At 44.1% G+C, this 14,784-nt stretch overlaps 1 protein-coding gene across 3 annotated transcripts in view; it reads left to right on the forward strand.

Moving 5' to 3' along the window:
* The window catches only part of PACS2 (phosphofurin acidic cluster sorting protein 2), a 1,334,790-nt gene that overhangs the window by 1,135,103 nt on the left and 184,903 nt on the right, over positions 1 to 14,784 (forward strand). For all 3 annotated transcript variants that reach the window (XM_069638734.1, XM_069638735.1, XM_069638736.1), the window contains one exon: positions 14,648 to 14,758. In XM_069638734.1, the coding sequence (XP_069494835.1) occupies positions 14,648 to 14,758 (111 nt within the window). The remainder of the gene's footprint in view (positions 1 to 14,647; positions 14,759 to 14,784) is intronic.

Genomic DNA, 14,784 nt, shown 5'->3' on the forward strand with positions numbered 1-14,784 from the left:
CATCTCTGCACACTGCTGTGGTCTGCCCCGCCCCTCCTTCCAGGACATTACGTGCAGAGGTGAGGAGGAAGGCGGGAGGGAGGGGTTTGGAGGCAGCGCAAATCCAATTGGAGGATTTGGCACCCAGAGTGCGGCCCCTTTTCAACGCTGTTCCTGGACATCTCAGTTACCGTATTGCTGCTAGTAAGCGCTCAAGGAGAAAAAAAAAAAGCGTTTTGACCGGAATCCTGCTAATATTGGGGCACATTGTGTGGTGACTTTTTGCTGTTGCGGTAAAGGCAGTGTTTTGGCTCCAAGGAGCGCCCGGAGTGTAAAAGATCTGAGTATTTGGAGAAAGGATACTCTTGAAGGATCTAGTGACTGGAATTGAAGGCTGGAGAGTACTTTTTTTTACATTTGGGTAAAAGAATATTGATAACAAGAGTACATTTTGAAACTGGGGTGCTGATTCTGATTCAAGTTTAATCTCAAAGAACAGGGGCATTATGGCTGCGGCAAGTATGGCAGCACCTCCACCTTTCCTTCCGGAAGTGGGCACGCCCAATATAAGATGGGACAGATGGAAAAGGCTGTTTGATACTTATCTCATCGCGATAGGCGGAGATAAATTTTCATCTGCAAGGAAGGAAGCCATCCTTCTACACAATTTGGGCGCGGAAGGGCGCAGTGTGTACGATGGGTTACCTGAACCACCTCAAGAAGGTCAAGGGGAGACTGACCCTTATGGCACGGCGGTAAAGAAACTTGAAACTCATTTTGAACCCAGGAAAAATGTCACGTTTGAGAGACATAAGTTCTTTAAAAGGGGACAGGAACCGCAAGAACCAGTTGAGAATGTCATAGCTGCGTTGAGAACTCTGTCATTCATGTGATTTTGGTAACCTTGCTGACTCATTAATAAGGGATCAATTAGTACGTTGTACTAATAGTGAAAGGATACAGGAGAGGTTGCTGTCCAGAGATCTTCCACTAGAGGCAGCGGTAGAATTGGCACAAAGTATGGAACAGACAACCAAATATATGTCAAATATGAAGGCAGACAAGTACTTGAGCGAAGTTGCTGCAATTAGAAGTCCTACTCCAAGGAAACCAACGTCTTTCAGAGAAATCAAATATTTTAAATGTTGCAATAATCGGCAAATAGCCTCAAGTGTTTTCTGTCCGGCGAGGAACATTAACTGCTTAAAGTGTAAGAAGAGAGGTCATTTTGCAAGGGTCTGCAAGGAGTCAGGACAAGTTAACTGTGTGGATATAGGTAGTCCGGAACAAGAGGAAAGTCGTGGTGCACCACTTCAGGGAAAGCACGTTTTGGAAATTGCTGAATTATACCCTGAGGGGAAAGGTCCTACTGATGTTTTTTTGGTCCAGGGCAGGGTGGTAACAATGAAAGTTGACAGTTGTTCACTGTGGACTCTTATATCGAGGAAGACGTATGAAGGATGTGTACAAGGGAAAGTGGAACAGCTTAGCGAACATGAGATTGAGCCATATGCTTATGGAAACATTAAGATCAAGGTTCCTGGAAAGTTTCGTGCGTCCATTAAATACAAGGGGCGCAGTTGCGATGCAGATGTGTATGTCACACATGAAGGTTCATCCTTGTTAGGGTGGGCAGAACAAAGGAAGTTGGGTATAAGAATCCAAGCTAATGCAGAGTGTCCTGTGACGGTGGCAGAAGTAAAAGATGTTTGAGAAAAGAAGTATCCTAGGGTGTTTACAGAGGATTTGGGGGTATTGAAGGACTTTGAGCATGGTATTGTACTATAGAAAGGTGCCGTACCCAAAGTGCACAAAGTTAGAACCATTCCACACAATTTGTATGATAAGGTAAAGCTAGAATTAAAAAAACTGCTACAGGGTGGTATCATTGAAAGAGTGGAGAGCTCTGAGTGGCTTTCACCGGTGGTGGTAGCAGCTAAGTCCAATGGTGACATCGGGCTTTGTGTGGACTTAAGGGACTTAAATAGAAATATTTTGGTTGATAAACACCCTCTTCCCGATATTGGAGAAAAACTGTCCATGCTTGAGGGTGCAACTGTGTTTTCTGTGGTAGATTTGTCTCAAGCGTATCATCAGGTACCTTTGCTGAAAGAAAGTCAAATTTTAACGGCATTTGTGACTCCATTGGGAACATTTAAATATTGCAGAATGCCTTTTGGGCTGGCGTCTGCAGCCACTGTTTTCCAGAGAGTAATGGAAACTGTGTTAGAAGGTGTACAAAATGTAGTGGCCGAGTTGAGTGTTCTATTGCGGGCGCGGGGCGAGACGTGAGTGACGGTTGGCGGAGCCACGGATTCATGTGTGCTCCCTGCGGGCCTGCTGTCATAATAAAGCTGATGCTTTGAATACTTACCTGCCTCGACCACATATTTTCAGAGGCATTCTCCAGGAATCCAATAGTGAAACAAAACTATGGTCAATAAGGAATGATGTTTGAGTGGGAACTTTTTCTTTTGAATTGGATCTTAAACCTTCCAGCACCACAAGCTGGAACTTTGCTTTCCTCATAAAGAGACCCTGGAAAAGGGAGTCATTCTCACTAGCAGAATTTCCCCTACGATTGGAACTGTGGCTCATTGTCCAGAAGAAGGGAGTCATTGTTCTGGACCAAGAAGAACCCACTACCCTTTTCTTATTGGTTTCAGTTGTGAGGGCTAGAAGTAGGCATCTTGACACAACGATGGACTCTTATTATTAACTTGGACATTCTGACTGGTTCCTTAGTAGAAGCAGGGGAACGCCCTCTTCGAGTTAGGGAGGGCTAGTTTTCCACTTTATTTTTGCCTGAAGAAAATTCTTTGCCCATCACCATGCCACCACTGTTTCAGACTCGTACATCTGCACCCTTACAATACACATTCACCAATAGGAGAAAAACATTGCATATGAATTAGTTACCACTGTTCAATAGGTGAGTACTCGGATGAAATGGGTAGAAAATAGTCAGAACAAGCACAATTACAGTTTCCCACAATCTTATGAAGTCCAACCCAAAAATGGTGTGGGACCTTGTGCCCAAAAGGCACACATTCTAATATATAGGTATTCAAAAAATGATGCATTGGGTTGGTGGCAGTGCTTTATAAAGTTTTAAGTTATAGAAGTATTTACCAAAAACGAGGTGAAAGAGCACCTCAAAAAGAATGAGAGAGGCCTGCCAGGAGATTGTACCTGGCCTAGTTAAGAGACAGAGTTGAACAAGGGTTCTGGGACCCACAAAATGATATGAGAATCCCAGGGGAAGAGAACCTTTGGCACAAGTCACAAGAAGCCCAAGGGAGGGGGGTGGTAGGTCCTTTTGGCACAAATCACGATAAGACAAGAGGAAGAGTCCTATCCTTTGGCAGAAGATGGAACTGAGATAAATAAGACTATTGATAAAGAGAACCGTAGAAATGCTTGGGGAAGGCAGGTACCTTCCCAGTATTGTTTTAGATCTTGGAAGTTTGAACTGCTTGAAGCATACCGAAGAAGGGAGTTATCCTGTTGTAAGCCGTATGTAGTTTAGTTATAGGTTTTCTGTTGAAGTGTAAGGGACGGAAATAGGTTTAGGATATAGGACAGTGGAGTTTCTACTTCTGATGGACATTTTGACATTGGCGAAATGACCAGTCTTCGGCAGTGTGGTGTGCAAGGACTTTGTTTCTGTCTCCAGTTACCGTTTTACCATGTGGAAATCGCTCTTGTGCTGTGTGCTGTGCCCTTGATTTCTGTCAGCGTTCACATAAATCCTGCCGGTGGCGCGAAGCGCCGGCAAAGGACCAGTCTTCGGCAGTCCGTGGCAAGTAGCGGCCTTAGGGCTGCTCCCTTGTTGCATCTCAACACAGTGATACCGGCCGTGGAACATTGGAACATTGTGCTGGAAACCGCTTGCATTTTTAAGTTCAGGGAGCGGCTACGCAACAGTATCGACAATATCAGCTTCAAGATCAGTTGATCAACTTCGGAGGAGAAACAGAAACCAACATGCAGACACTATTAAACATACTGAAAATATGGGTTCGCTGGAAAACACGACTAATAAAGATGATGTGCCACCTAATATGTTGGGCAATAAAAATGGAGAGAAGGGAGATGCAAACTTGAATAAAAGGAATCTTACCCTAAGCAATCCCCCGCTCTACTCTGAGGTAGTGGGCCACTTCCTTCTGGCAAATAACACAGGATCCATTAGCCCTCTGAAATAAAACAGGAATGTCCCATGTAAAATTCGTAAGCTCTACTGTGGAACGACATCGGGACGAAACAGGCCGTTTTGGCGTAGAATTAGGGGATGTCTCGATGGCGACAGGGCAGGATGTAAATGCCCATGTGGTAAAGCCAGTACAGAACAAAGTTGAAAGTGAGCAAGATGTTTTTGATCATTCCTTTGAACACCTGTGCAGCGACATAGACGGGAAAATGCAAAGATCCTATCGGGCAATGAAAAAGCAAGCAATGCATCGAGACAACCTTCCTATGTACCTCTGAAAGATTGGGAGCAACATATAAATCCTTCAAACAGCATATTACGAGAACAGGCTTGTTTGACTCCACCCCATCGACTAAAACAAACCCTTACGGATAACTACTTTACCCCAAAGAACATCACTATGAGAAAGAAGTCAAATATCCTTCAACAAATGAATACTTTGGGACCAGAATCCATCTCGGCAACAAACGAGAAGAGGAAAGATGGAATCCTCGGACTCCGGAACCACCACACATACTTCCAACTGTATGGATAGAGATCAGCACCGGATGGTGCGAACTGGAGCTCGAAGGGCGAGACCCAAGTTGTGATGGGGTCACCCCGGACTCGCCAACACCTCTCTGTGATCATTTAAATACAGCAGACCAAGGAGAAGACAATCAGGTGGAGCTGGTACAGGACCCCATACCAGAGGTGGTATTAGAAAATATGTTCCCAAATAAGGAACAAAATGGATGGGTAAAGGAAAAAAGACAGAAGAGGAGAGCAAATCTACAAAAAAGAAAACCAAGAATCTACCGGCATCAAATATAAATAAACGTAACAATTCAAAAATAATTTTGGATGCCTTTTCCTTAGGAGAAAAGGAGACAGGAAATCAACCAAAAAAGGCGTCAAAAACCACTAAAGGTGCCGCAGCAAATGGGAAATCAAAAATAAAGCAGTCCAAAATAACTACCTATCTGGAAAGCCAAGATATTGGCATAGACGATATAAACACCATGGAGAATGATGTAAATGAGTTGGTGAGGGAGTCAATACTGATGTCGGAAATCCCTCAAACAGATCAAGGGCAAAGGGGAAACCCTGAAAGTACTCTACCAATGGTCCCTATTCCAGAAAAAGTAAACGTGGGTGTTGTGGGAAAGGGTGGTAAGTTGACGCCTGAGGGAGGTGGTTGTGAATCATCACATGATTTGGGTCATAAAAACCACATCACTAAAAAGAACCAAAACATCTTTCATGGCACTGAAATGGGGTGGAAATCTGCCCTAAAGGAAAACATGAATAGAGGAAACCTAATCAGAGGGTTTCAGGCTGTTCCACAGTTAAGAGCGCTGCGATCAGATGCCATCCCCAGAGTAGCCTTCCCGAAAAAAGGTGTGGAAAGATCAGTTTGTTATTTTGCATCAAACCGGATTGCTCAGATGATTTGTAGCAACTGCGATGCCCTCAAGACTTTGTGGGTTTGTCTGGTGGAGTTGACATCACCAGAAGAAATAGATACCTTCTTAAACCCAAAGCCACAAAGGGAGGAAATGACACCACGTACATTGGGAATGCTACAGGGTACTGCAGGTGCAGTTGCAAATGGAGATGAATGGGCTTGGTTGGAAGGGGCAATCCAAATGTTTAAAAGGTGAAACTAAGCCAGCAGCACCATTTGAAAATCCAGACATAAAAATAACATCCTGGAATAAGTGTGGCTTTCAAAAATTGACAAGATGCACCATGGCGTTACTCGAGATGGCAAAACTACTACAGGAAACTATGGCCAGTCACACAGGGTGCAAAGAGTCGAACAAAGGGGGGGGGGGCTTTCAGTGGCCGTAGACCTATGTTGCGCCTGCACACATTGTGAGGTCTAGGTTGAATCACCGGACTTAATGGCGGTACATATTGCCACTTCACAGCCAAAGCTCAATCTCCTGATTGTGAATATTTATGGGAGCCAATCTACGAAACAGGCTATGGTGTGAGTGTGTTGGATACGCTGTTTAGGGATTGGTTTGGGAGATATAAGAACCCAAATAATGTAGTGGCAAGAAACTTTAATGCTGCCTGTGTTCAGATCCAGCCAAAGCAGTTAATTCACCGAAGAGCGACGAACAATTCTAGGAGTGTACAAACAGGACAACTTTGGAAGTCCTCCTTTGCAGACTGGGACTTTACAGCTGTACTCCCGGCAGAAGAGAATATGAAAGACTTTCACACATGGAAGAAGGAAACTAAGTCCTCCTGGATTGATTATATCTTTCTCTCCTCGGTATTGAATGGTAAAAGTGACTGTTTAACCACAGGAGAGGCTATGGGGAACGATCATTTTCCCATAATGCTTAAGATAAGTATGCATCTGGTACTTCAGCACTTGGCATTTACTACTGTAGCAAGGGGAGGAGGGTCTATTAAATGGAACCAGAAGGCATGCAGATCTTGTGTGCACATATTGGAGAAGGAATTGCTTTTGATGGCAGAGCGAGGAGTTAAACTAACAGCTGGAAATTACAACAGCAAGCTGTTATCCTGCATTAACCTATTTTCACAGAAGGGTAAAATGCAGGAAACCAATGCCCACAAAAAACCCATATGACCTGAGAATACAGAAGGCTAAGACTGCTAAGAAAGTGTAACTTAGAGCATGTCTGAAAAATTCTAACTCCTATAAAGAATTCTGTGAAGAGAAGAGGAATATTCTGGCAGGCCATAAAGGGGCACTGAAATTGATTAGGAGGGATGCTACAGTAACAAAGAACAAGGAGGAGAGGGGGCTCTAGGGAAAACTGAGTACAGGGGACTTCAAATATCAAAACGGGTGTGGGTAAATTACCTACAGGGGAAATATTCTATGTCTGAAAAGGAATCTGTTTGGGATCCCTAGGAAGTACGGAAACATGGAGACACTGCATGTTCCTGTGAACTGGAGGATGTCACATGGGCAATTACAAAGGCTAAACCGTCTAGAGCACCAGGTCCCCTTCATTATTAAACAAAATCGAGAAATATGGACACCTCCCCTTTGGAAACTATTCCAACACGTGTGCTTGACGCACATAGTACCTGACACCTGGAAACAATCCCTGATAGTTCCAATATATAAAATGGGGGACAGGTTTTAGCAGCTAAACTTCAGACCCATAGCTTTGCTGGATTCGTCCAAGCAACATTTTTGGAACGCTGCTCCTGAGAGATCTTAAAGCTCAGATCAAAAATCACAAACTTTTGCCTAAATGCCAAATAGGCTTTCGTTCTGGGATGGGTACGCCACTGAATGCATTCACGATGGCTCGCATGAGGGCAGCAGTTAAAAGGAAGACCTTGGGCACCGTATATATGGCCTCGATAGATATGAAGAGCGCTTTCGATACACTCATCCGAGGGCGTCTGTGGCAAAAACTCTTGGCGGCTTGAGTCTTTTCCGGGTTGGTCAAATTATTGGCCTTGCTACATACAGACACTACAGTAAAAGTACAACTGGACAGGGGTGGGATCATGACACCACCAGTCAATACCTTTGTGGGGTTGAGGCAGGGCTGCGTGGTGGCGCCCACACTCTTCAATTTGTACACTGCGGATATGAATAGTGTGGCAGCGAGGCCTTACCAATCCAGTGAGGCTAGGTAAGGCAATGCTGGATTGGATTGCCTTCGCAGACGACTTAGTCCTGTTTGACCTCGCACCATTGGGGTTGCAGCATAAACTTGCGCTTTTTCACCTGTATGCTGTGGAAACCAACCTAAAAAATGAAGCATCCCGAAGAAGGGGGGTCATCCTGTTATAAGCCGGATATAGTTTAGTTATAGGTTTTCTGGTGAAGTGTAAGGGACAGAAATGGGTTTAGGACATGGGACAGTGGACTTTATACTATTGATGGACATTCTGACTTCATCCTTGATTTTGTTTGAGGTAGGGAAACCCCTCTTAGTTATAGGGACAGGTATGGTTCTTCTCTTCAGTTCAATAAGTCTATACCAACAAGCATGCCATCTTTGTGTCCCAAGTCTACTTCTGCACACTTACAGTAGCCCAAGAGAGAGCTGGTAGAGCTGGTCAGTCCACTGAGTGGTCCAGGGACACTTCAGAAGGCTCCCAAGGCATGGATCCTCGAGCTGAGGTCAAGACTGGTTGCTCCCCTCAGTCCAAGGGTTCCAGCACCAAAGAGGGTCTTCTGAGATTCGACGGAGGAGCACAGCTTCACTGGGCCAATCGCTGAGGTTGATGCTGATCAACTCCAGGTGTCGTCCTCGGATCAGTAGCAGGCTGCGCTTCTTTGTAGCAGTCTTGGTTCCAACAATGATCTGATGAACAGTTGCATGAGCCCTCCTTTTATGCAAGATTCAGGCTGGCAGCCAAGCCCACCAATGGTAAGGATCTGCACTATTAAGAGCGCCAGGGTGGTTGTCACATCCGTCCAGCAACAGACTTTCAGGCACCAGAGGATGTGGGCTGGAACCAGACAGCCCCATTTCCATTTATGGCATTTCCTGACCTGAGAAGACAGGAAGGCCAAAGAACAATATTGCCAAAGAATAAGCAAAATAATCTTGTGGCACAGCCACCTTTGGGTGCTAGCTACCTTTTAGTTGCCATTTGCGGTAAATGAAAAAGTGCACAAGAAAAATATCACAAAATTGGTAAAAATCATCACACAGCTGCTACCAGCTTATTCAAGGGACATTGTCAAAGTAACCAAAAAGCCATTTATATCAAAAGTTATAAGGATACAAAGTATCGGGTTGCACTTCACTGTAAGATGTGTGCAATTGTAAAAATACAAGAATTCATATAGACATAGTCTCTTAGTACTGACAGTCTTTGAGACTAGTCTGTTTCCCCACAGGAATTAGCAAAACGTGCAAGTAAGGTAAAGCAGAAGGCTTTACTGACCTCCAAAAAATCAAGACAGGGTTCAAAACAAGCAAAAAGAATCGGGTTCCATAGAAATCTATGGAGGGCAAGGTGCAAAAAGAGCACCTTTCCTAACCCACAACTTTCCATCATTTAATCATTTACATATGCCTAATTTGTAATGGCAAGATTTGCTTTTGATGCATTCATGTGTGTTTGTCATAAATATTCCATGCTGATTGCAGTGTCCTGGTGAAAAAATATTGTCTGATACTTTGAACATATGGCATTTGGATAATGTGCTAATAAGCAAGATGTGCATGCCAAATGTTCCATGACTTAATACATTGCATGAGTTAATTTCAATCAAGTTAGTGTTAATATTTTTTTTTTAAAGTAAAATTATCATCCAAATTCAAAGGTAGAACTCCTAACCATCCTGTAAAGTGTTTTTTGTATGCTCCACTAGGTAATCAACATTCTGGCGTAATGTGCTTAAAATGCACCATTTACCACTGTGTTTCCAAACTATTTCTTGGGCAATAACCCTAAAGCCACAATAAAGTGCATTTGAAAATCCTACATGTTTTGACAAGTTTTCATAATCGTGTGTGCTTACAAATGTCCCATTTGCCACTTACATTCCTTGCAAATACCAACCGAACAAAATGAATTAAAAAGTATTACAAATTCACCTTGCCTAGATTTGTACCTCAATGTTTATTGCTGTACATTGTCATGTGTATTGTAATGGGCTTTTGTATAGTGCCTTTCACCATTGGTATGGTCGCAACGCGCTTTAGTTAGAATGCCCTTGGGTGACCGAAGTCCAGATATGGGAAATGCGTTCTAAAGTTTATAGAATGCGTTTATGCATTTTGGCCCATAGGGAGGTAGGTAGGGGTGGCTGAGTTCTTGCTAGTCACCTATGTTGAGCAGGCAAGCGAACGGATGCACAGAGGTAATCTGGAGAGCATGCATGAAACATTCTTTACAGCTAGACTAAATCTGTCATGAAGATTGCTGCATTCTAATGGCAGAGATGATGGGCGAAATATGCAAGGAGTTAGAAGAGACATTATGTGTACAGCTAGACCGAATTTATCGTGGGTATAGATGCATTCTAATGGTAGCGGTGCTGTGCAACATGTGTGAAGCAAGAGGGACATGTTCTGTACAGCTAGACCGCGTTTATCGTGGGGATAGCTGAATTCTAACAGCAGAGGTGCAGTGAAGGTTGAGGAGAAAGGAGAGATTTTATGTCCACAGCCAGCCAGAATTGTATCCATCACAGCAATACAAGGCTACAATTGAAATCACAGTAAGATGCAATACATGGCTATAATCAAAATTATAACTAGTTCTAACACCAGGCCAGTCTCAACATTACAGCTAGATGCTATACAAGGCTAGATCAAAAGTTTCAGTAAGGTGCAATACAAGGCTAATCTCATCTTGATGCAATACAAGGCTATATTCAGAATTTTAGCTAGATGCAATTCAAGGCTAGATTCCAAGTTACAGCTGTGGAAAGCCGATGAGGAGAAGCAAAGTGTTGTGATGCTTGTGGTTACCTGATATCAGGCATGGAAGTATGCTGGGGGGTGGGGGAGGCTATAGCTAAACAGTAGATATGAAAGCAGGGTGAGTGAAACTTAACTTGTTGCCAGTATTTTAAAGGCCTGGCTTTGTCTCCCATGGGCAAACAGGGAATGGGAGCTGCCCAACCAACCCTCGCCTCCTTCAAAACACTGATGGCACATTTAAAAAAGAGGATTTTAGATAAAACATCTGTTCACGTACCTCAGGATAGAAAAGCAACAATCTTGGGACGCTGACATGTGAAGGAAAATGGGTAACCATGTAGGCTAGGCATAGTGTTACAGGAACATCTGTTTGGGCTACCTAAATGTAATACTCTGCACCAGCCACTGGATGCCGGCCTATGCATAGCATGCGATTCTAAGCAGATAACAAGCCACAGAAAGACGATTAGTGGGTAAGTACATGTGGGGAGGGGAGCCCCTCTCAACCTGGTGCAGAAAGCCTACCACAGGGTTTCCCAGAGCCAGTCCTACCCCAGAGGCGCAGTGTGGGAGGGCCCCAGTCTCTATCCCTTTTATCTGTCCCTTGATGAATGTCGAGTAACACACTTACTCCATACCTGTTGCACACTATGCTCTTCAGGCTTTCCTGAGGTGGGTTTATCTTGCACTCTTTTTAGCTGGCTTTGTGTTAACTTCTGTCTTGCAATGTCTCTTCTTATATCTTGTTCATTCATGGTTATTTCTCGTTTCTCATTACATATTCTTATGTTAGACTTGGTCCTGTCTTCAATTCTGAGGTCATAGGGTTTCTTCCCTTACTCCCGGGGAGCTTGCTTCCAGTCTCTGCTTGTTCACCACACGGGTTGTTTAAACGCCTCTGTTACAGGCTTCTCACTTCTTTTCTTAACTGGTTTCTCATTTCGTATCTCGTCCTTAGGACTGGGACAAGTCTCTCTCTGCACATAATACCCTTGGGTTATTCGTCACTGGTTTACAATTCCAATTGCAAAGTCTTAGTGTTAGTTTCGCGTCCTTATCACTGGGACAAATTTCTTTCCTTGTAATATAACCATCTTACCTGGCCAGGTTATTTGTTACTTTTTCATAACTCTAATTATGCAGTCTTTATCTTATTTTCTCGTCCTAAGGACTGTGACGAGTTTCCTTGGTTTTAAAATGATGCCCCGCAAGCCGCCTGCTTTTCCCGGTTCCCCCGGTACCTCTCTTGGTGTATACGAATTGTTCGAACTACAATTGTTCGAATCACAATTGACCTTTGCACAAATGACCAAATTGTGAAGGTCAATTATTAGATATATGCGGGGGAATCCCATATATATATATATATATATATATATATATATATATATATATACATATATATATATATATATATATATATAATCTCCAAACCAATACATATTTCTCTATGGGTATATGTGGGACTTTACTCTAGTCCAATATGGCCGCCCTGGATTCGCAGGAATAGCTGCTGACTTATTGAGAGAGGCAAAATGGGAGGAGGACTACATTGTAATATGTATGGTGATTGTTTTTCCAGTCCCCTAACGTGATGAAGCACTCAGGGAAGCGCGAAACACGTCGTTCAGGGCGCTGCCTTGGCGTACTGCTTTATATAGTCAATTAGGTCATTCGAACAATTGTGTTCGAACAATTTGGGTAATACCCTCTCTTGACCGGGGATGATGGTGTGGGTTGGCTCTTGCTCGGGTGTGCTTTCTCGTTCCTCTCGCTCGTCTGATTCCTGTTCCCGGTTCTTTGTTGGCTTACTGCTCTGTATTTGCACTGGCGGTCAAAAGCTTTCCTTGCATCCTGTACTGGCGGTTTCCACGTTGTTCTTCGGGCGTCCTGCCACCACCGGACAGCTTGTTCCTCTCTCCTTCCACTCAATGCCTTTCCTGCATCGATACACACCGGGTTTCTGGTGTCTCGTACTTGCGTTCTCTGCCTCTTTGAAAATTACCGGCTCTGCGACTTCCCTTCACTCCACCTCCACAAGGTGTGATGTCGGAAGGGGCTTCCCCTGCAGACCAGGCTCTCCTCCTTTGCTCCTATCCGTTCCCAGTTAAGTATCTGTCTCTTGTTAAAGAGACATCTTCCTTTTCTCTTGCAAATGGATTTCATTTTGCATTACCAACAGTACGGATGGGGCTTTATTTGTTCCAACAGATAGTGTGGCTATGGTAGATGGCCTAGGGAGTTCCTCACAGGAATTGGATGCCTTGTCCCCAAAGGGGGAGTCTCTCCCGGTGAGGTCCCACTTCCCTGACCCTTAGCAAGGGTATTGCTGAGCAGACTCGCCTCCCTAGCCTCACAGGGTGTGGGGTGGGTGGCTCCCCCTTGGGGACAAGGGACAAATAACTGCAATGCGTCACAATGCCTAGCCGTGGATACCCAAACTGGCAGCGCACCAGCGTAGAGGGAGGTGGTGGCAAGCGGAGCAGATGGGGAGCGCCCGACACATCTCACCGACAATGCAGACATTCAAATTAAGCGGAGCACGAGCTCCAGGAATGGCTTTGCTTTCATCAGGCCACCATTTCAAAATGCTGGCAGGCCCTTTGATGAAATGGGGGTGGGTCTTAAGGCAATTTTTAATCTTTGGGGATTGTAACCCAGCCCCTGGGGAAAGGGTCAACAGTTGAACCGGGCACCACCTGATGGGGGAAGCCAAAGGACTCGATGAAGATAAACAAAGAGGCAATGTGCCAAGGGCAGTGTGTATTGTTCGGGTGAGGTCAAGGGAGGAGGAGGACAATGACCAAGACACTAGGTGGAGGGAAGATGGTGCCTCAGAGCATGGAGAATTGTCAAGAGCATGTGCAAGGTGAGGTATTGGTTGCTGAGAGAAAGTGATATTTGGGTGTGAGAGTGCGTGTAAGGTGAGCGAGTGGAATGAAGGGGAGAGTGTAGAAGGGTGATTGAGTGGGTTCAGAAGGGTGTGGGTGTAGTGCAGTGAAAGGGGGGTGTAGTAGAAGTTGAGTAGGAAGAGTAGAGGGAGTAGATTAATAGAAGAGAGTGGAGTGGAGAGTTGTGGCCAGGCGCATACCAGAGAGAGCATGAGGTGGAGATGGGGAGACAGAGCGGGAATATCAGGGTGGGCAGTACATGGATGTGAAAGGAAAAGGGCAAATGGAGCCTGAGTGTTTGAGGGGCACTTGACCCAGTTAAGACCACTGTGATTTTTGTGGGACACCTAGATGGGATCCAGCTAGGAATTCCCAGTTGAAGTTACAGAGAGAAGGTGTTTGCCTTTAGGCTATCAAAATCAATTTGGCAGATGTTTAGTAATATGGGTTACCGATCTGTAGTAATCATTTTGATGTTTTTGGGGCTCCTGGACTAATGAGGGAAAAGCCCACAGGTGATCAGCAATACTGGGTGGGCCGTTCGCCCCCATGCTGAAATCCCAATTAAAACCTTTGCATCTTCTCTCTGAGTTAGTGTGTTCTTGTGGCCATCTGTTGCAATATATATACCCGCACACGTATTAAGCAGTCCCTTCCTTGCAGTCGTGATGGGGAACTCCTCTGAGCCGTTACCTTTTTATTAGATACTTTTTGAGTGCAGTTGTCTTCATTCTTTATTTGTTCAATATATTTTATTTAAATGTTTTCCCTTTATGTGTACCTTTTTGCTTCACCCTCTAGTTGTTTACATGTTTCTACCTGCCATGTGTCACTGGTTTTAAATAGCGAATCCATGCATGTGTCCCTTCTTAAAAGAAAATAAGTGGACGTGGCCAGAGGATGTCCTCAGGCGATTCTAACCACCATAGATTCACTGAATGGCCGGGAAAAAAGACGCAAACTGGACTACTCTGGATTTTTTAGTAAAAGGATCGCTGGGCATCTTACTCTTTGTGGCCAGAAATGTATATTAATATGGAGACAGCTTTTAGGTCATCATGCTACAAAACTACCTCTGAAGTTGTGACCTTTGTACTTTATATACTATTTATGATTTGTTCTTGGTCACTGCCTTAATTGTATTGACTAAAATATGCATACAAATATTTTATTGTACCTCTTGAATCTTTTAGGTTCTCATCCTGTTGCCAAGTACTTGGGTGCTGTAGACTATAGGTATAACAACTTCTTTCAAGATACAGCATGGAAGGATTTGTTTAACAAACTTGAAGCACAACCAACAAGTAAGATACTTTATTCACATGTTTTA

Source organism: Ambystoma mexicanum, chromosome 14, assembly GCF_040938575.1.
Source record: "Ambystoma mexicanum isolate Mex_15411 chromosome 14, UKY_AmexF1_1, whole genome shotgun sequence".
NCBI lineage: Eukaryota > Metazoa > Chordata > Amphibia > Caudata > Ambystomatidae > Ambystoma > Ambystoma mexicanum.